Source organism: Physeter macrocephalus, chromosome 5, assembly GCF_002837175.3.
Source record: "Physeter macrocephalus isolate SW-GA chromosome 5, ASM283717v5, whole genome shotgun sequence".
In the NCBI taxonomy this organism is placed as follows: domain Eukaryota; kingdom Metazoa; phylum Chordata; class Mammalia; order Artiodactyla; family Physeteridae; genus Physeter; species Physeter macrocephalus.
Window position 1 is genome coordinate 94,723,015 of NC_041218.1, and position 22,253 is coordinate 94,745,267.

The 22,253-nt window shown below is 40.7% G+C and overlaps 1 protein-coding gene across 1 annotated transcript in view; it reads right to left on the minus strand.

The window, feature by feature from the left end:
• The window catches only part of AMPH (amphiphysin), a 200,285-nt gene that overhangs the window by 64,718 nt on the left and 113,314 nt on the right, over positions 1-22,253 (minus strand). Inside the window, exons 4-7 of the mRNA XM_007110538.3 lie at positions 16,630-16,724; positions 13,100-13,195; positions 4,419-4,526; positions 2,433-2,518 (exon numbers count right to left, since the gene is read on the minus strand). Coding sequence (XP_007110600.1) covers positions 2,433-2,518; positions 4,419-4,526; positions 13,100-13,195; positions 16,630-16,724 — 385 coding nt within the window. The remainder of the gene's footprint in view (positions 1-2,432; positions 2,519-4,418; positions 4,527-13,099; positions 13,196-16,629; positions 16,725-22,253) is intronic.

The window sequence follows — 22,253 nt, forward strand, 5'->3', positions numbered from 1 at the left end:
GGCCATGGCTCACAGGCCCAGTCGCTCCGCGGCACGTGGGATCTTCCCGGACCGGGGCACGAACCCGTGTCCCCTGCATCAGCAGGTGGACTCCCAACCACTGCGCCACCCGGGAAGCCCTGTTCCCTCAACTTTGAATGTGACTTCATACAAAACCTTTGTAAATATGATGAGAAAGAGTTAGCATCTCACCAACTATTTAATTATGTATATTCCTTTAATGAAAGGTGAGTTAACATTTTTTTGTTCATTTATTTATCGCCCATTTGAATTTCTCCTTTCGTGAGTCGTCTATTTATAGTTTGCTTATTTTTTGTTTTATTCTTATTTATTTATAAGGGATTTTGTATTAAACATATTGAACTTTGAATACATTGAGCAAAAACAGGAATCCCCTTTCTTCTATCTTTAAATTCTGTTTCCTGATACACAGCATATCTTGTTTATATCAATGATTATTTAGAGAAATAACTGGCACAGTACTAGAGAGAAATACCTTCTTTAGAATGACTAAACAAACATCCACAATTTTCTAATATGTTTATTGTTTCCTTTTAGAACTGAGAAATTAAATCAACTAGATGTATTTAATTGAGAAAAAAGTTCAATATTTTTAACGCAACTTATCACATAGTGATTCTCTCCAAATTATGAAATCAGAGATTCTTTCAAAGTAGGGACTGCCTTGGTCTAGTTCATGAGTATAGGCCCAGCACCTAATATAGCAGAACAGGACAGAACAGGCATGCAGTAAATAGTCCATGAATAAATGAATGAATGAATGAATGAATGAGCAACTGAACAAACCAATGAATGAACAAATTTGGCACTCATTCCACTGGAAGGGCACATTCTGACTATAACCTTGGCTTGTAAAAAACTAGTGTCACCAGCAGTAAGATATACACCCACAAAGAGTATTGGGCTCTGAATTCTGATATTATCTGCTTGGGAGGTTTCATTTCACAAGTTCTTCATAAACAAGGGACTCTGAGACATTACCATTTCCCCAAAGGACTTGTCTGAGGCATCCTCAGGTCCCTCCTGGTCAGCTGTCAAGGCCAACTTAATTTCTTTATTAAGATGTTTCTTTGTTCTCGGAAATGGTGGAAAGGATTAAAAGCTCAGCTTACCACAGTCCCAGCTTGCCAGCCAGGACGCTCACACCTCAGCACTGCCCTGAGGGAAGCCTGTCCCCCCTGGGAGCTGGTCACTGCTTCCCCCAGAGCCCCCTACAATGGAAGAAGAATACTCTGCCTATAAGTCTGTTTCTGTTTCATAGATAAGTTCATTTGTGCCATAGTTTAGATTCCACATATACGTGATATCATATGGGATTTGTCTTTCTCTTTCTGACTTAACCTCACTTATGATCATGTCTAGTTGCATCCATGTTGCTTCAAATGGCATTATTTCGTTCTTTTTTATGGCTGAGTAGTATTCCATCATATATACGTACCATATCTTTATTCATTCATCTATCAATGGACATTTAGGTTGCTTCCATGTTTTGGCTATTGTGAATAGTGCTGTTATGAATATAGGGGCGCATATATCTTTTTGAATTAGGGTTTTCATCTTTTCTGGATATATGCCCAGGAGTAGGATTGCTGGATCATATGGTAATTCTAGTTTTAGTTTTCTGAGGAACCTCCATACTGTTTTCCATAGTGGCTGCACCAATTTACAGTCTCACCAACAGTGTACTAGGGTTCCCTTTTCTCCATATCCTCGCCAAGATTTAGGATTTGACTTAAAGCAGTGTTGCATGACAAGTGCAATTCTGTTTATTCAGGGTGGTAGCATGGGGTTGCTGATGAGAATTGAGAGATATAAGGCCCCACTTCACCCAACAACTTCTTGTTCAACCACTGAGTGGGAAAACTGCACTTAATGGCATGAGAAATGCAGAATACCTATAAATAAGAAGAATATTTAACATCTAAAACAGGAATGAAGTTCGGGTTAACAGGTAAGGGCTAAAAGTAGAGGCTTCGTATCAAAGACAGAAGACTAGATGAGCTACTGGAATAAAGGAGTTCTTCCAAAAGCTAAAAGAGTAGCCTTGTAAATTTCAAGGTTAAGGACAGTTCTCCTAATGCTTCTTAATTGAGATTTGGGTCTCCACCTGAGAAATATACCAAGGTCTAAAACTGTGCCATCCAATGTAGTAGCTGCTAGCCACATCAGGTCATTTAAACTTAAAAGAGTTAAAGAGAAATCATTTTAATTTAAAATTCAGTTCCCCGGTCACACTAGCCATATTCCAAGTGCTCAACAGCTAGCCACATGTGGCAAGTAGCTACCACATTGGAAATTATAGATTACTGAACACTTCTATTGCACAGTGCTGAAGCATCACATGCAATAAGACAAGATAAGGAATATTCACTGTTTGTGAACTTCTATAACCTGTACAGAAACATCTTTACCTTGACCATAACGATGGTAATTCTTCTTGTAAGTCAACGTTAAACTCTTCAAACACTTTCTGTGCTTTCTGAAATTCCTCTTCTGCCTAGAAGTGACACATAACATGTTTACACTAAAAAATATCACATAGACACAAGCCATTTCTAGACACAACATCGCTTAATATAAAATAGGTATAGCTTTATGGCATCCCGGAAACATTTTGGGAAGGAGAGAATCTGGTAAAAATCCACAAGATGTTTTTCAATAAAAGTGAAATACTGGGGACTTCCCTGGTGGCGCAGTGGTAAAGAATCCACCTGCCAATGCAGAGGACACGGGTTTGATCCCTGGCCCGGGAAGATCCCACATGCTGCAGAGCAACTAAGCCTGTGCGCCACAACTACTGAGCCTGTGCTCTAGAGCCCACGAGCCACAACTACTGAGCCCACGTGCCACAGCTACTGAAGCCTGAGTGCCCAGAGTCCATGCTCTGCAACAAGAGAAGCCACCACAACGAGAAGCCCACGCACTGCAACAAAGAGTAGCCCCTGCTCGCCGCAACTAGAGAAAGCCTGTGCGCAGCAACGAAGACCCAACGCAGCCAAAAGTAAATAAATTAATTAATTTAAAAAAAAGTGAAATACTGAATTTTATTTCAAAAGGAAAACGTGATTGATTACAGTGGTTGCTCTTGCATCTCTTACAGAGTCATTCACTCTACAAAAATGCATTAAGAGCCTGTCACATACACTGCTCTGCTTGGGATACTGGACACGGATGCTTCTCCAAGAAATTCCCTGTCTAGTGGGAAGTCTAAGTAATTACACTACAAGAAAGGGCTTATAAGCTGTTACAGAGCATGCTATTAAGGAAGATGGTGCAAGGAATAAAGAAGGTTCCATAGGGCAGGTGATGTTTTAACTTGATAACAAATCTTGAAGAATGAGCAAATGTTTGCTAACAAAGGGGATGGAGAATGGACTGCAATACATAAAAGGTGGAGCTGCTGGAGTTGGGGTGCCAGCTCACTAACCATGTGGACTTATCAGACCGCTCCACCTCTGTGCACCTCAAATCCGTAAAATGGACATAGCAATGCCCACCTCACAGGTGTTGTGAGCATTAAAGAAAGAGGATGTAAATGAAGTGTTGAACATGGTGCCTGGCACCTCAGGGGCCTCGCGTGAAGGGCAGCTCTTATCACAGCTGCTCAGCAGCTGGTATTGTAGGTCACGGAGGCTCCAGCTTAGGACATGTGTAGAGGAAGGAAAGGAGGGGAAAGAAGACTTGAAAGCTGACAAGGATGGAGAGGTGAGTCAGAACCAAATTGCGAAGGTCGCATGGGCCGTGGTAAGGAATTTAGAATTCTTTTTCTACAGGCAAAATGGGAGCCATTAAAAGACTTAAGCAGTGGAGAAACTCTCCCTAGATATGTGCTGCAGAAAGGCCATCCAGGCAGCTTTGTGTGTGCAGATGGGGAAAGGCAGGACTGGATGCCAAGTGAGAAGTCAGCAGGTGTCTCCAGTGAGCTGTCAGCCAATGACTGACATACACGGTAAAAGCTCCAGAAATGGGTTTTCTAAAAGAAAAAGAATGTCATGCAATCGTAGTACACATCTGTACTCTCAAGCACAATTTATGTCTGAGCATTTCACACTTGATTTCCTACTTGAATCTGCATTCTGGTGTCAAGTATGGAGCACGACCACAGAAAGAAGGTAAGGACGCACTACTTTCTGTGATCAGGCAGTACTGTTGGGGGCGAACGTTTATTATGATGAAAACGTGAATCAGTGTCACCCATGTGAACTCTACTATGACCTGAAAACCCTTCATGTTACTTAAAAATTATGAACAGCAGCCCACAAGCACCGTACTTCAGTTTCAGTCCTGTCCGGATTCCAATCTCCGTGAGAAAGGAAAGATTTCATTTTCAGAAGCAAAGTTGCTATAGGTCACACAGAACATGGAGAGTGGTGACAACAGTGGGGTCGGTCCCTTACCTTAGAGATGCGACTCTCATCCTTCCTCTTGGAGCTCTGCAAAGCTTCCAGGTGGTGGCGGGCACAGTCATAATCCACCAGCTTCCTGCTGCGCTTGGCGATGCGGTTCTGCCAACAGGGAAACATACGCACTAAGAAAGAGACGCGGTCGCAGACTCTCTTCTTGACTGCCGAAATGCCTTCCTTGTCCGCAGTAGCTGAGGACCTTGACCACAGATGGAGGTGAACCAGAATTTCACTAGACAAATGATCCCTGGAAAACAGACTACAGCCTCCGCTCCTTTGCGTGAAAGCCATTAGGTAAAGGCCTCCCTTCCCATACTAACTAGGTCAATCATGAGGAAGTGAAGGCAGAATTTGCAGTCAAAGACCAGAGAAATTCCAGAACTGGTTGAGGGAAGCACATAAACCTATACTCTCTGTTAGTCTCTATTCTAGATCTTTAAATGTTCCATTTTGAAGATAGTACAAGACTATATTAGGATTTGGTTTTATAATTCTAATAGCACTCACACTAACAGCAGTTCTATAAATCAGACTAACTTCCTAAGAAACCGTTTTTCCTAGAATTGTTTGTCAATCCTTTTGTTCATTCAAATTATCTGAGGAGATTTTAAAATGTATTGATTTCTAGAGACTTTTGTTTCCAGTTAGGATATAGAGAGCTGCAAAGAATGTTACTGACACACTAGCAAGAAAAAAATCTGGATAATTTATAAAAGCATAAATTGTCTTGATTGTATCACAGACATGAAGTCACCAGGCAAGAAAGGAATCTCAGTTCCAAAGAGGGATGAGTCTCTTCAAGGAGAGATGAGACATACCAACTCTCTCACCTTTGGCAGGTAAAAGCTGTGGCCACCATACAAGCGGACAAGAAGTAGTCAGCTAAAATTTTAACACATTGTTTAAGGTCTATTGTGGGCTAACGTGTCAGTTTGGAATAGCTGGGTGTCCAAGACACAAAGGGAAGTTGCACTTATGGCCACGCTCTTTACTTGGGCCTCCACTGGATGCTATGAGAAAGTCTGGGTACAAGACACTCCCTTGCAGTGCAAGTGAGAATGAGATGATCTCTGATGCTATGGGGGTAAAATACAAAGCCCTGCCCATTCCCTTGGACATTTTTCTCCTTACAAAGTAAAAGCCTTAAGCCACTTGAGGAGGAAACAACAGATCCTCTGGTCCACAGAGACCAGGCAGAGATCCACTGATTCTGGGGGAAAGGTAGAAGCAAAATCAATCTGGCCCCAGTGATGGATAGGAATCCCTTGGGCCCCTAGATATATTCAAAAATAATTGTAACACACAGAAGAGTGGGAGAAAAAATCTCAACCCATAGGGGAGGAACATAAAACCCTCTTGGGCCCAAAATCTGATTCCTACAACAAGAAGAGGTCTGATCCCACTTGGACAGGGTCAGGAAACTCCTGTTCAAGCTCAACCACAGATATGAGGCCGACTTTGCCTAAGACAGGCCAGGAAAGTATAACATGAAACAGCCTTGCCTCCACTCCAAGGCTAGCACTGAGTAACAAGAAACAGCTGCCTACCACTGGAGAAAGCACAAGTGTATGGAGAGAGACCCCCTCTGAAACACTGGCACACGAGGATACCTGAAATCTGAGGGGGAGCAGGAACACTGAGAAAAACTCTCTGGCATCCAAGGGCCCAACCAATGTGGGTCAAAGTAGAGGCAAAAACTAGACTTCAACCCAAGAGTCTGAAAATTTTATAGATGTTAGACTATACGTGCAAGGTATTAGCAGCCCAATTCTAGAGGAATTTGAAAGCGACAGTGCACTGAAAGTAACAATAGCAACAACAAAACACAAATCCAGCTCAAGCTGCAAGCAGATTAATTTGAACTCTCACACTACTGGCTTGACAAAAAGGCATGCCCATTTCCAGGCATAAATATTACTCCAGTCTTCACTATGCTATACACGATGTCTGGCATTCAATCAAAAATTCTGAAACACACACATTAAAAAAAGAAAAACGGCCCATGAGAAAAGACAGAGCAAGCAACAGAACCAGACTCAGACATGGCCCAAATGTTGGAAGTATTGGTAATTCTTGGGGCGGGGGGGGGGCTGCACCCATGCAGCATGAGGGATCTTAGCTCCCAACCAGGGATTGAACCTGTGCCCCCTGCAGTGGAAGTACAGAGTCTTAACCACTGGACCGCCAGGGAAGTCCCCAGTCAGTAATTTTAAAATAACTATGACTAATATGTTAAAGTATCTAGCTGGAAAAGGTAGACAAAATACATAAACAGACAGGGAATTTCAACAGATACATGGAAATTTAGTTAAATGGAAATGATAAAATTTATCAGAGGAGAAATTTCTTCATTTGGCTTAAAACAGCTGAGGAAAGAAACAGTACAGTTCAAGATAAATGAAATGAAGAGAAAATTTTCTCATTAAAACACAAAGAGAGGGACTTCCCTGGTGGCACAGTGGTTAAGAATCCGCCTGCCAATGCAGGGGACACGTGTTCGAGCCCTCGTCCGAGAGGATCCCACATGCCGTGGAGCAACTAAGCCCGTGTGCCACAACTACTGAGCCTGCGCTCTAGAGCCCGTGAGCCACAACTACTGATGCTGTGTGCCACAGCTACAGAAGCCTGCACACCTAGAGCCCGTGCTCCACAACAAGAGAAGTGACCGCAATGAGAAGCCCACGCACCACAACGAAGAGTAGCCCCTGCTCGCCGCATCTAGGGAAAGCCCACACCCAGCAATGAAGACCCAATGAAGCCAAAAATAAAAATAAATGAATTAATTTTTAAAAATCACTAAAAAAACCCCCACAAAGTGAGCAAAAGTTTAAAAAAAGAACAGAATCAAGCGTACAACATCTATAATACAATATTAAATATCAAACAGTCTAACATCGTGTAACTGGAGTCTCAAAGAGATGAGAGGGAGAGGCAGAGAAATATTTGAAGTGATAATGGTTGAGAATTTTATAAAATAAGGAAGACATCAAAGTACACAACCAAGAAATTCATAGAATCCCAAGAGGAATAAATACCAAACAAGACACAGACAGCTACACCAAAACCAAACTGCTTAAAGTCAAGAATAAAGAAAAAAAATAAGTACAAAGGTAAGAATTACAGAGGACTAGTCTTCAGAAACTGTGCAAGCCAGAATACAATGCACTAGCATCTCTTAAGCACTGAAAAATAAAAAATCAAGAGAGCTTTTTAGAATTCTATTCCCAGTGAAAATACCTTCCAAAAGTAAAGGTGAAATACACGTTTTTTAAAAGACAAACAAAAGCTGGGGGAACTCATTGCCATGTAAGAATTTTAATACCAACAGGAGCTGTACAAAGAAATGAGTACCAGAAATGGTAAAAATTAAGGTAAATAGACAAGATTTTGGTTTTTTACTTTTAATTGCTTGAAAAGGTCACTGAACTAGAGAAAAGCAGAAACAATAGATCGTGGGCTTTATAACCTATGTATAGGGAAAATATATGACAATAATAGCACAAGGGAAGGGAGGGCGAAGCTGGAAATACACTGCTATAAGGTTCTTAGACTGTACATAAAGTGCTGCAACGTTATTTGAAGTTAGACATGATAAGTTAAAGATGTACATTGCAAACTGTAGGGCAACCACTAAAAAGTAAGTTAAAGAGGAACAACTAATAAGCCAGTAGTGTAAAATATACTGATTCCTGAGCCCCAGACTAAGAGATTCTGATTTAGTTAGTCTGAGGCAAAGTCCAGGCATCTGTCCTTTTTAAAAAAATCCCCAGGGCTCTAGTTGTGTGCAGCTAGTCTAACACTGAGAACTGCAGAAGAGGATCCTTAAAAAACTTTAAATTTCATATGGTAGGAAGAAGAAAAACAAGATTAATATAAATGTTTATGGTTTACAAAACACAGTCCTCTGGATCCTCACAGCAATGACCAGTATGGGTGTTTCAGGGATTTTCCCATTGTACAGGTGGGGAATTTGAAGTTGCATGAGATGAACCTCTAACTTGTCCAGAATTACTCAGAAAGTCTGTGGCGAAAGATGAATTAGGTATCAGCCCCGGGACCAGTGCCAAGAGTAGGGTGACTCCAGTGAGACATCTAGGGCACAATGTTTAAGGAGGCTCTCACTCTTGGGGTAATGTTAGTGCAGGGTCAGCAGTCCAAGTAGGTGCCTCCTTATATTTTGAACCCTCGTGTCCTCACTTGTCTCACTCAGTCCCTGCCCCTGATGCTTCTTAGTACTCTTTCTAGCAGTGCCCAGGTGTCTCTGACAGACTCTGTCATCCAGCTACCATCTGTCACTCTGCGCTACTCCTCTACACCCCCTTCAGGGGTGACGACAGGTAGGGCGGGGCAGTTACTCTCATTTATAGCTGCTTCCAATCCCTTTCACTTTACCCTCTGCACCGACCACTTCCCACTGGTGTCAGTGGAAGGATGGCTGACATGCCACGTTCGCTCAAAATATACGATGAATTAGCCCAGCAGAGTAGAGAGAAGGGTGCTAACCAGGTGACAAAGCTCATTCCTTTCAGCAGACATCTGTTACCTTCCAAGGAGCACTGCCCCTTGAGGTAGCGGCCTTGTGTAACGCTGTGGAAACTTTTACAAAGCTCTGCTTTGTGGACTTGGTCGGGGGTGGGGAGGTTGTCCTTTAGTGTTTTCCAAAAAAGCAAATCTTGATGCTTTGAAGATAAACTTGATTTTCGAAAAGAGCCAAAATTCAATTACTTCCAAGCCTGGGAACAGTGCACTGGATCATCTTATTTTTTGTTCAAAAACAAGAAGTGAAGTAAATAATGTGAGTCATTTTCTTGTGTAATTGACAAGTCAATTACAGAGTACAGCTTACCATGGTAGGAGGGGCATTTTGAAGGCCATCACTCATTTTGATGCATATATTTTTGTGTTGGCAAAACATATCAATCTTATTGCCTTACCTAGCTGATATTTGGGAAACCTGAAAAAAGAACCACATCTCCTAAGAAAGGGTAGAGTTAATACACTATAGCTTCACATGGAAAATGATACAATTCTTATTTAATCATCCAATAGTACATTTTATTCAATAAATGTACTAGCTTAGTCGTAAATAGTTTAATTAAATGGCTTTTAAATATTTACTTATTTTAGTTATTTATTTATTTTTATTGTTTTTGGCTGTGTCGGGTCTTAGTTGCAAAGCTTGGGCTTCTCTCTAGTTGTGGCGTGTGGGTTTTCTCTCTCTAGTTGTGGTGCTTGGGCTCCAGAGCACGTGGGCTCTGGAGCTGTGGGATCTTAGCTCCCCAACCAGGGATCGAACTTGTGTTCCCTGAATTGGGAGGTGGATTGTTTACCACTGGACCACAAGGGAAGTCTCAATTAAATGGTTTAATTAAAAGTTCTTCAGGGGGGGCTTCCCTGGTGGCGCAGTGGTTGAGAATCCGCCTGCCGACGCAGGGGACGCGGGTTCGTGCCCCGGTCCGGGAAGATCCCACGTGCCGCGGAGCGGCTGGGCCCGTGAGCCATGGCCGCTGAGCCTGCGCGTCCGGAGCCTGTGCTCCGCAACGGGAGAGGCCACGACAGTGAGTGGCCCGCGTAATGCAAAAAAAAAAAAAAAAAAAAATTACTAAAAAAAAAAAAAAAAAAAAAGTTCTTCAGATTACCCGCTATGCATTGACCGTATGCAGTAAAGAAAATAATTTACTAAATTAAAAAAAAATTTCAACAATAACCCCAATTTGGAATTCATTTTGGCCCACTGCTGTAAATATATGCCTAATGGCTCATGCACAGCTGCCAAGATAAAATCTAAACTTCATTTTACAATAACTGCTAACAGCTGTAAACCTGTGTAGGTTGGGGACAAGCTGGCTCTTATTATAACATTGATTTTAGATGTCCGTGCTGCACAACAAAAACTGTAACACCAGGTGCCCTGCCAATCACAGCTGGAAAAGTGAAACACCATTCCCTCATGAATGGTACTGCATAGCCCCTGCTGATGGGCTGCAGTAAATATTTGGAAATTTGCCTAACCGTGCACACCCTGTTGATGTTAATGAGTCAAGGAAGTCAACTGTGTTCCAGGCTCTGAAAATGCTCCACTGTATTTTTAATCATAATCCTCCTTTTCATCAATAATCCATTCACTACGTAATCTCTCAGCACTCACTTTAGGAAGCGTCAAGAGTCTGTATCCACATCTAACTTCCGGCTGTTGAGTAAAAGGCACAACATCTGTGTATGTTCACAGAAGAAAAGTCTTTCAACTATTAGAAACAGCGATCCCAACTGCTCTCCAACCCCACATTGTTTCCGTTCCAAGTTAAACACTGCCATTTCCTTCACTGTTCACCATCTGACATGGTTTCACAATTGTCTATCTTGGTTGAAACCCTATGTGTATGCTCTAATATTCTAAATGTGACTTCAGAGAAACAGAGAGAGAGATTATGTAGGCTCTTTCCATGATGCAGGTAAAACCATATTTCATTTATCTTCAGGGAATCCAGCTAGATAACATGATTCCGAATCTCTCACGTAAGATGTTTCAGTAACTGGAGGATCATCATTGTGTGTGACCTCAACCATGGACACCATGGACCACAGGAAAAGAACTGCTTAAACAGAATAAAAGGACTTCCCTGGTGGCGCAATGGTTAAGAATCCGCCTGCCAATGCGGGGGGCACGGGTTCGAGCCCTGGTCTGGGAAGATCCCGTATGCCGTGGAGCAACTAAGCCCGTGCACCACAACTACTGAGCCCACGTGCCACAACTACTGAAGGCCGTGTGCCTAGAGCCTGTGCTCCGCAACAAAGAGAAGCCACTGCAGTGAGAAGCCCACACTCAGCAACGCAGACCCAACGCAGCCAAAAATAAATAAATTAATAAATAAATAAATTAACTAATTAAAAGACAGAATAAAAGTTCCACTGAGTGTTTCAACAAACTGAAAAGACTAACCAACATAATCCATCATGAGTTTATTTTAATCTCTCTGTTTCAACAAAGGTACTTCTGTATGTCTTCTGAAATTTTATGCTCCTAGAGAGAATGGTCAATTTCCAAATAGCTATTGCTGGGCAGTATCATAACAAATAACAAATAACAAACAGATCCTTCACACATTTTTGATGATACTAAGTTCTTGTTCCTGAAGCTCAACAACTTTTCAAATGTATTCTCCTGTAGTCAATCACAGCCTTTATTTGCTTATCTAAGTTGTACTATCAAATATTATATGAATAATTTAGACAAGTTGCAAGGTTCTTTGAAATTTTCAAGTAGGAAGACAAACGTTTCTTTTACCTAATTTATTAGGAATTGATTTTTATGGAGACTGAATTACCACACAATAAACAGTATTCTAAAGCGTGATAATAATTCTGAGACTGTTTGCTCCACAGATGCTGCAAATTCCAAGACAAAATGTCAATGCCTATCAAATTATCTGAAGATATCTCAAAACACATTCCCTCTGTACAGAATTTTAATTTTTTAAAACATTGTTTTAATTTCTCAGAAAATTTTTAAAACTGACTTAATACCTTTCCAAATTAAGATGTAGCTATACAATGACTCGGGTAAAGCATTCTGCTGCCTATTATGATACCATCACCTAGAATTCGTCATTTGGATTTGTTCTCTTTTGCCAACAAGGCTAATGTGTCCAGTCTGATCCACTTAGGGTTTTGTCTGGTGCCTCTGGTGTCCCGAAACACACTTCAGGCGTTGGCCATATAGTTTTGGCCAAGAAGCTTCACTATGTTTCATGGTCAAGGGCGTTACACATTATTGCAGATAGTTTCCTGGTGTCTGGCAATGGCTATAAAGAAGGCCAGGTAAAAATGGAACTTCACCTCAGAGGTCACCTAGCAAGATACTGAAAATGCCCATGGGCACTGGTTCATGGCCTCCTCACTCGACGGGAAGGGTGACACATGGCTGTCTTACCTAGCAGTCCTCTTTGAGCTGGGAGAAAAACTAGGGAGCAGATCTATTAACGCTACCATTTGCTATATACAGCCCTGATGGTTTAAAGACCATCTATACCTTAAGAGTCAATTTCAAATCTGTGATAGTCGATCCTTCACTTGTATATTTTCCTTTCAATGAATCCAAGTGTCGAATAAGACAAATGTTTTAGACAAGATATTTTTAGATCCAAATGCAAATGTATTTGAAAGGCTTACATCTTAAGAATTCAATGTGAACCTGAAAATTTCAAGGAGAGAAAAAATATGCAGGTGTACTATGAACATACACAAAATAAACAGTAAGGAAAAGATCAGATTTTGCTCTCACATGTGCAATGAAGTTTCTCCTTTCCTCATGACCTTTGTTTATTCTAATGGAAATTCTTGCCAAATGTCATGAGACCAAAAGGTTTGAACATAAAGAAAACTGGAATTTCTTGGTATCTCTGATTTATGATTTTATATCTATAGGATTAAAAAGACTTCTGTAGAGAAATAAAAGCTGAAGCAGTTCATTAAAGGGGGAAATGTGATTTCTGGAACTATATTTCATTTTAAACTGTTAGGAACAGGATAAAAATCTCATGCTTAAATAAATGAAAAGTTACCAACTGTCTTTGATGTCAGCTTGAGGACTTTTAATTCTACTTATCTCTTGCCCATGTTTTAATAAGACCATGGGACCATTCAATTCTTCCCTTTATAGACACAGAATAAAATACCTTTATGTCAGGAAATTGGCCCAGATAGGTGTCCAGTGTCAGCAAGGACCCATCCACTAGTTTTTGATGGAAGTCTTCCCACAGCCCATCACATTTCTGAAAGAAAAAGAGAAATAAAGAGACAACTGCAGAATTATTTTAATTGGATAACTTTCACCAACTTCTAAAAAACCTGAAACTATAAAGTTAAATACGTTCCACTTCCCTGGCTAGTAAATGCTAGAAAAGTGTGGATTATTTAAAAATACAGTAATTTGGCTACCAGTTCTAATTTATAATATAGGCTACCTAAGGGCTCAGCTCATTTAAAAATGTGTTTCTGATTCTGAATTACTAAAGAATGTAGAAACTTCAAAAGGTCCCCAGATTCTTATAAATGGACTTTGGGGCTAGGAGTCTGTGAAGAATTCCACCAAGACAGTTTGCTTCTGAAGCAATCCATGAAATTAGAAAACCACTCCAGACAAACAACAAACCGTTGCTGAAGCCTCCACATGGAGAGCAGAAAATTTAGTCATACTGGGAAGGGCCCTACCATTCATGGAATATCAATTATGATAAACACAATGAGTATTAGATATTATTATTATTGTTACTTCTATTACTGTCAAGGCATTGGGTTAAAAGCTGTATGTGTCTCTGTGTATATGTGTGTGTGTGTGATTTAATTCTCACAATAGCCTTATGAAGAAAGTCTTATTGTTGCCATTATACAGAAGAAGATGCTGATGTCTAGAGATGTTACATAATTTGGCTAAGGTCATGCAGCTGGTATGAAGCCTCCACGTGGAGAGCAGAAAATTTAGTCATACTGGGAAGGGCCCTACCATTTATGGAATATCAATTATGATAAACACAATGAGTATTCGATATTATTATTATTGTTACTTCCATTACTGTCAAGGCATTGGGTTAAAAGCTGTATGTGTCTCTGTGTATATGTGTGTGTGTGTGTGATTTAATTCTCACAATAGCCTTATGAAGAAAGTCTTATTGTTGCCATTATACAGAAGAAGATGCTGATGTCTAGAGATGTTACATAATTTGGCTAAGGTCATGCAGCTGGTATATGACAGACTCTGGTTTCAACCGTTGAATTTGAAGCCCATGATCTGTCGATGACACCAGGCTGCCTCACCAGAACAGAGTTCATTCATATCCCAGCTGTGTGACTTTGGAAAACTGCACGTTCCCGAGTTTCAATTTCTCCAAGTATGTGAGTTGACAACATAAACTTGCTTCACAGAATCCCAGGCAAGTGCACAAGAACGTCATTCCATATTCCTCCCATTACTACATTTGGCGTCTCCTGACAATGTCTACCCTTTCTTTTTTCTTAGCAATAGAACGTCCAGTTTTAGCCGGGCACACGGCTGCCTAGGATACAGATCATACTTCCCAGCCTCCACTGCAGCCAACAGTAGCCATGAGACTAAATTCTGCCAATGGGATGGACTTTCAGGAAGTGGCCCTAAAAGGAGGCTTGTCCTCCACGCTTCCTCCTTCTTGCTGACTGAAATGAGAGCTGATAGCCAGAGCTCAGAGAGTCATCTTGAACGTGGAGGTGGCAGCAAGCATGCAAAGACAGGCCCCTGATGCTCATGGGTCCCCCATACTACACCTGGGCTGCCAACCTCCAAGGTCGGTTATGGGAGAGAAGCTTCTCTCTTGTTGACAACCACTTTTTAATGGTTGATTTGCTTCTCTTTTTCACACGTTAAAACCCAATTCTAATTGTCATAGATCCTTATTTAGAATTTTATGCAAACAGGGACTTCCCTGGTGGCGCAGGGGATAAGACTCCGTGCTCCCAATGCAGGGGGCCCAGGATCGATCCCAGGTCAGGGAACTAGATCCCACATGCAAGCCACGACTAAGAGTTCACATGCCACAACTAAGGAGCCCATGTGCCGCAACTAAGGAGCCCACCTGCTGTGTCTAAGACCTGGTGCAACGAAATAATTAATTAATTAATTAATTAATTAATTTAAAAAAAAAGAATTTTATGCAAACAAAAAAATTTAAGTCCACCGTACAAAGAGGCTTATCTTATGATCTGAGCAGACCCCCTGGACATGCAGTGTCAGGTGCTTCACCATCAAAAGATTCCAAAAATCCTGGCAGCCACGAGGATCAAGGTAGGACAGCAGCTGTTTCCTTAGGAATCCAGGTCAACTGTGGCATTTGCCATACACAGAATTGTAACGTGGTGTTCTGAAAAGCCATTCACACAAGTTTCTACCATTCCCATAAAAATTCTTCTTTTCACAATGAATTTTTAATTATACACCTCTAATCAGAAATTCACAAAATGAGTTAAGCCTTTAACAACATGCTGTTGAAACACAGTGTCTTTATATTTAAGAAATGTGAGAAGATGCAATTCCTCAAAACTGCATTGGAAAATGGTGTGTGGAGGCTAGTTTTGCCTAATTCACATACTGAAAGTTTTCAAAAGAGGTAACGGAGCTCACAAAGAGCTTTCTTCATAAATAGATCTCAGTTTCTATCATAGTCGTAACAAGATTATGACTTGTGATCAATGTGGGGATGTCAGAATTTTCGTGAAGCAGCCCAGGAAAGATGTTAACCCATCTTTCCAAAGGCTGCAGAGATGATCAGGATGTCATGTACCAGACCCTTCCCTGAGTTGTGGCGGCCATATCTCTTAACTCTTCTGTGCCTCATGAGAAGCAACGAGCTCCCATGAAGTGGACATGATGACCAACCTTTCTTTGTTTTAACAAAGAGCTTGGACATGAGAAAAGCCCTGACAGCAGGCTTCCTAAGGTCAGTAATAATCACACACACTGTGCACTAGGTCGAGGATGTGAATGCACAGATTTTAAGTGTGCTGTTAGGAGATACAATTATTATTCTCACTTCGCCGATAAGGAAACTAAAGCCCAAGAAGATTAAAGAGCTCATCTGATGTCACACCCCACTCTGCCTTCTTCAAAGCAACAATAACCACTTTCTCACTTCCCAGAGCCAGACAGCCCTGAGCTAGATGGTGCATTTCAGGTGTTAAGACATGTCTAAGGACGAAGCCTTTCATTAGTTAAATTCCTATTAGCTGGCCCTGTCCTCGGCCCTGCAGACCAGCGAATGGACCATCTGGTGGTAAAGTGAATGGGCTGCTCTTCCCAGATCCTGTGCCTGCTTTCAAGGAGGGATGGGGAAGAAGGCGCAGTACATAAAATCAGGCCATGAGCCAGTTCTCCTACTGCAATGGGCTAAGAAGTGTAGTAAGGGACAGACAAGTGCTATTCTTATGTTGAAGAAAACCAATCTTTAAGCCACAGCTTTCTACCCAAGTGGCTTTATTATCATGTTCACTCCTCACTGCAAGTTTGGGTTGATCTGGATGGTGGAACTGCACAGTGTCTTCTGGGTACACGGTGTCCCCTCATGATTAGGGCCATGAAGTGGTGAGAGGGGGTCAGGCGAATAGGCTGAGTGAGCAGGACATGGTGGGAACCTCACAGAAGTCAACCCGGGGCCTCTCACGTGCTGTGACCAGCTCTTACCTCGCCAATCATTTTCACGTCTTCGCGCCCGTACCAGTCGGGCTCATAGACTTCATGCAGCGACTCGGTGAGCTTCATGGAAGCCTCTTGCATGCCTAGCATTGGAGAAAAACAACTCCTGTTAGAGAGAGGTAGGTGAGGAGTCTCTTCCTCCTTTCCCTACTTTTCAAAGTGAGAGGCAAAATCTTGACTATTTGCTAATTGTTTAAGGAAAACCTGGGCAGGCACAATTGCTATTTGCACCTGTAGTCCTGATTCTGATTACAGTGTGCATTTTCTAGTATTTTTAGGATAAAGATCCATGCTGGGTCTTGAAAAAATCAACAAGGTGTTCCAGTCTAAGAACACCAATAATAGTATGTCCTATTACGTGTGCTGTCACTTGCTAAATGGCATGAAACCGTAAATGTATGGGACACCTAGAATACTTACCTATAAAACTAAAGAGTTCTAAAACAATTAATACCAAATGACTTTAAATATTAGAAATAAAGCATTTTGGAGGGGGGAAGCAGATAGAAGCAAAATCTATAGGATTTTCAGGCATCACTGAAAGGGCTTTAAGTGGCCTAAAAATTTTCAAAAGAAACAAAAGTTGTTCTTTTTCCAATATTACTAAAAGCTATACATACAGTTTTAAGTCAGAACTCTCAGAAAGCTTAGCATTCTTAAGTCTATGGGTATCTTCAGAATTTTCATTAAGGTACAATTTGGTATGTTGCAAAAATATGGTTATTAATAATAGGAAAGATATAAAGTTTCCCAGTGCAACATGGTGATACAAAGTATCACGAAGTCTTTTCCAGACTCCCTGTGCCCCTTCTTCAAAACATGGAGGGTACAATTCTGTTCATTTATCCTTACACCGGTAGCACACTGTCTTGATTACTATAGCTTTATGCCTAACTTTGAGATCACGTAGTGTAAGCCCTTCAATGTCAAGATTGTTTTGTCTATCCTAGGTTCTTTGCATTTCCATATAAATTTTGGAATCAGCTGATCAATTTATTTTTTAAAAAATCCTGATATGATTTTGATTTGGATTGCTCTGAATTTATATATATCAATTTTGAAAGCACTGATGTCTTACTATTGACTCTTCTAATCCATGAACATGGCATATCTCTCCATTTATCTTAGGTCTTTTCTCAGGAAGGTTTTGTAGTCTTCAGTATAGACATCTGGCAAATCTTTGTTAAACTCTTAAACTTTTTAAGGTTTTTGGTGCTGTGGTAAATAGAATTGTTTCTTAATTTATCTTCCAATTACTCATTACTGTTATACATAAATGCAATTAATTTTTGTGCTTTTTACTTTGTAACCTTGCTAAATTCATTCAATTTTTCTATTTTTTTAAACTTTTGTGTAGAACGCTTTTGATTTTGATGTACACAATTATGTCAACTGAGAATTGTTTCAGTTTTTTCAATTTTCATGCCTTTTGTCTCTTGTTATTGCATTATTGCACTGGCTAGAACTTCCTGTACAATGTTGAATAGACATGGTGAGAACCATGAGGTGTTGAGTTTTGAAAATGTTTTTTCTCCATTTTTCAGGATGAGCATATGGTTTTAGCTTGGTGCTATGGTGAACTATTTTGGTTGATTTTCAAATGTTAAACCAACTTTATATCCCTGAAATAAATTTCACTTGGGTAAAAAAAAAAACAAACAAACATGGAGGGTAAAGTGTGGATTGCCGTGGAGACAGCTCAGGGTTGGGGACAGAACAAGGTGGAGTCTTTGGCTGCTGACTTGGGAGAAGCGCCTCTTTGGCACCAGACTCACAGCTGGAAGGTGAGACCTGACCGAGTTGGTGTCCTGGTCTTTGTCACTAGGGGATATGAAAAGGGGCTGGATAGAAGGAGAGGAGAGAAAAACCATAGTGCTGCCATTAAAAATAAAAGACACATAAACTTAATGCCAGTGAATCAAAGAGGGAAAGTTTTTTGTTAAACTGAAAGCTGCAACACTCTAGACTCACCCACATGCTTGCTGAATTTAAGACAGTCAGTTCTGGGTTCAACAATGAGAGAAAAGGACAAAATAAAAGAAGATGGCTGAGGAGTTGAGGTTTTTGAGCACAAGCTGCCTGTTATCCTTGCTTGGCCCTTGCCATAAACCTTTCTCTGCTCTACAAAATAAAATAAAAAATAAAAAGAAGATGTCTGAAATGATCAAAGTATATCCTCGAAGAGTCACACAATGGAATATTACTCAGCCACAAAAAAGAATGAAATAACACCATTTGCAGCAACATGGATGGACTTAGAGATTATCATACTAAGTGAAGTAAGTCAGACAGAGAATTTCATATGATATTGCTTATAAAATGATACCAATGAATTTATTTACAACACAGAAATAGACTCATAGACATAGAAAACAAACTTATGGTTACCAAAGGGGAAAAGGGTCGGGGAGGGATAAATTAGGAGTTTGGGATTAAAATACACACACCACTATATATAAACTAGGACCTACTGTATAGCACAGGGAACTATACTCAGTATCTTATAATAACCTATAATGGAAAAGAATCTAAAAAAGTATATCTATATATATTTATATATTATATAAAGTATATATATTTACATATATATATCACTTTGCTGTACCCCTGAAACTAACACATTGTAAATCAACTATATATCAATACCAATTTTAAAAAAATAAAATAAAATACTATTTCCACCCCACAAAAAAAGAGTCAACATCTAATTTGCTATTTCATAATACTTTTCCACTCTTTGGGCATAGACCATCCCCCTTTTTATTCCCCCTATAAGATGCAGATATATATTTGGTCTTTGCACATGAAAGGTATGAACGTGTTTTGGGGCCACAGGAAGTGTAAAAGCCTGTGACCCTCTCTCCATGAAAAGCACATCGTTGAACATGTTAAGGACGCCCCTTACAATGAGGGGTACAACCCACACCTGCTGAAATGACTTGGCAACCATGTGATGAAGGCTAAAGTAGGAAAGAGCAGTGATGACTCAATTCTCTGGGGACTCTGAGGAACTAGCGTCTTGTAAGTGCAGAGACAGGCAAAAAGTAATGCAAAAACCTGCATCGGTCCCCTGGCGTTTTGAATCCAAACAAGGAAGAATCTCTCTTGTGATGGTACATGTGGTCACCAATGACATGTCAGGAACATTTATTTCAAGTGTCCATGTCTACCCCTCCCTAAGCAAATCAATACTAAGAAATGTACCCTTCAAATTCATACCAAAAGTGAGTCACCAGTTAGAATTCTATAATTCAGATGCCAAAAGGCTTCTGAAGTTTTCTTTTAAATCTTTGTCTTGAGTCAGATGGAAATTATAAACAGCTGTTTAGGTAGGTTCTTAACGCCTTAAGAGAAAGAAAGAAGAATATGCCATTGTAGGACAAAACCTTTGTGGTACAAAATGAAACTGTGCTGGATTTCCCTGGTGACGCACTGGTTAAGAATCCACCTGTCAATGCAGGGGACATGGGTTCGATCCCTGGTCCGGGAAGATCCCACATGCCATGGAGCAACTAAGCCCATGTGCCACAACTACTGAGCCTGCACTCTAGAGCCCACGTGCCACAACTACTGAGCCCACACACCACAACTACTGAAGCCCGTGTGCCTAGAGCCCGTGCTCCGCAACAAGAGAAGACAGCGCAATGAGAAGCCCGCGCACCACAACGAAGAGTAGCCCCCGCTCGCCGCAACTAGAGAAAGCCCGCGCACAGCAATGAAGACCCAACACAGCCAAAATAAATAAATAAATGCATAAATTAATTAAAAATGAAACTGTGAATGTAAGTTTAAAATAAAATTATGTAAGACCTTACTCACTGAGGCGAAAAGTTCAATGTTTGCAGTAAATATTTCTATTAGAAGACAAAAATAACTACCAATTGCTGTGTGGATAAGTAGTGGTGTGGATAATTTGGAAAGAATCTATTTTGACAAAAAAATTGCCTCTAGAACACTCCATAGGAAGTACTCTGATGGATACACAGGTGAACAAGACACAGCCTTGCTCATAAAGGCATAAAGATTGACAGAGGGTTTAGGGGTTTAGAATTTACTCTGCTGGCAGAGCATACGAGAAAAAAAAAAAAAGCTAAAACCCAAGTTCCCTTCAAAGTAATTGGGCACCGTTAAAGCAGAACAGATGCTAAGTGACATTTAATAATATCTAATATCCAATATTTTCTTAAAAGATTAGTGGTTTCCAGAACCGTAAGACAAGTCTCAAACATCACATAGAGAAGAATGATTATTCTCATCAAAATTTTGTACCACCCTAGAGCTCAGTTTTCTAAAGTGTACATTATCAATAAATTACAGTACATGTCATGTGTCGTAGTAAGAATAACATGAAATGAGGTCATAAAAAGCTTATGTCAGTGCCTACCTACATGCTCAATAAATGTTAGCTATAATTATTATTAAACTATTAGCCTAGACTTCTAAGAAGTCTCCTAGCAGTTTCATTCCCTCTAGCCTGGATTCCGCACAATCACAATAATTATTTCTAAAATGCTCATCTGATCATGTGACTCATTCCCTCACCTACAGTAATGTAAGGACTCCCTCCTGCATTGACAGAATAAAACCCAATGCTTTTTCTACCTGGAAAGTCCTTCCAACATCAACCCCTTTCTCTGGCATATCTTATCACCTGATGACCATGTATGCCCCCTTCTTGGGTCCATTCAAGTGTCAGTTCCTTGAAAGGACCATTCCTGACCTGGTCTCTCGTCCCTCAGCTACGGTGGAGGGGGTCTCTCCTCTGCTGTGATAGCCCAGAATGCACACTTCTCTTAAACTACTTATTACTATGCATATCTGGCCTTCTTGTTTATTCAGCTTTCTCTACGGCCAGCTGCACTAGAGCAGACACACTATGTCTTGTTCATCTCTGCATCTCCATCTCCTAGAACAGTATCAGGCCTGGAACTGAGGCTCAAGGCAATGGTGCTGCTAAAAATGAATGCGAGCATAAGATCCCCTGCAGAGCCCAAGCCAACAGCAGAAAGAATAAAGACCTACTGAAGTGAATACCACCCAGAGATTTAGTGATAATAAGATGAAGGGTAGAGCTCATTGAATCCAATTTCATAGAATCCCAGGGGTAGAGATTTGGGGGGACTTCAGAGAGCATCTGGAGCACTTTACAGGTGAGGCAGTTGACAGGCTTGGTGATTTTCCCACAGCTGCCTCTGGGACCAGACCCAGGGCCCATCACTCTGCTGGGTGAGATCTCATTCCTCTGTAATGCTGCCTGTATTAAGCTGTACCATTAGTTAGCTAGAGCTCTTCTTGTGAAAACCAGAAAAGTGGGCCATGAAAGCGCTTTGAAAATGCAAATTATGATCGACTTAATGCATAACCCTTGTCTTTAAGTGTGTTCCCCAAACTCAAAATTTGCCCCAAGGAATGCTAATTCTTTGTCAGACTTTGAGAAGAAAAAGGCATTCTACAGTTAAATCAGTGGATAATGTGGCCTACTCCATACGCCATGGGAGCTTAGTTGTGTTAGCATATTAAGGGCTCTGATAAACTCTGTAGTAACCTGTTTAAAAATTATTCCAACCAGCCTCAGCCAAAGGAATCTAAACAGAGATCTCTCTTACGGAATA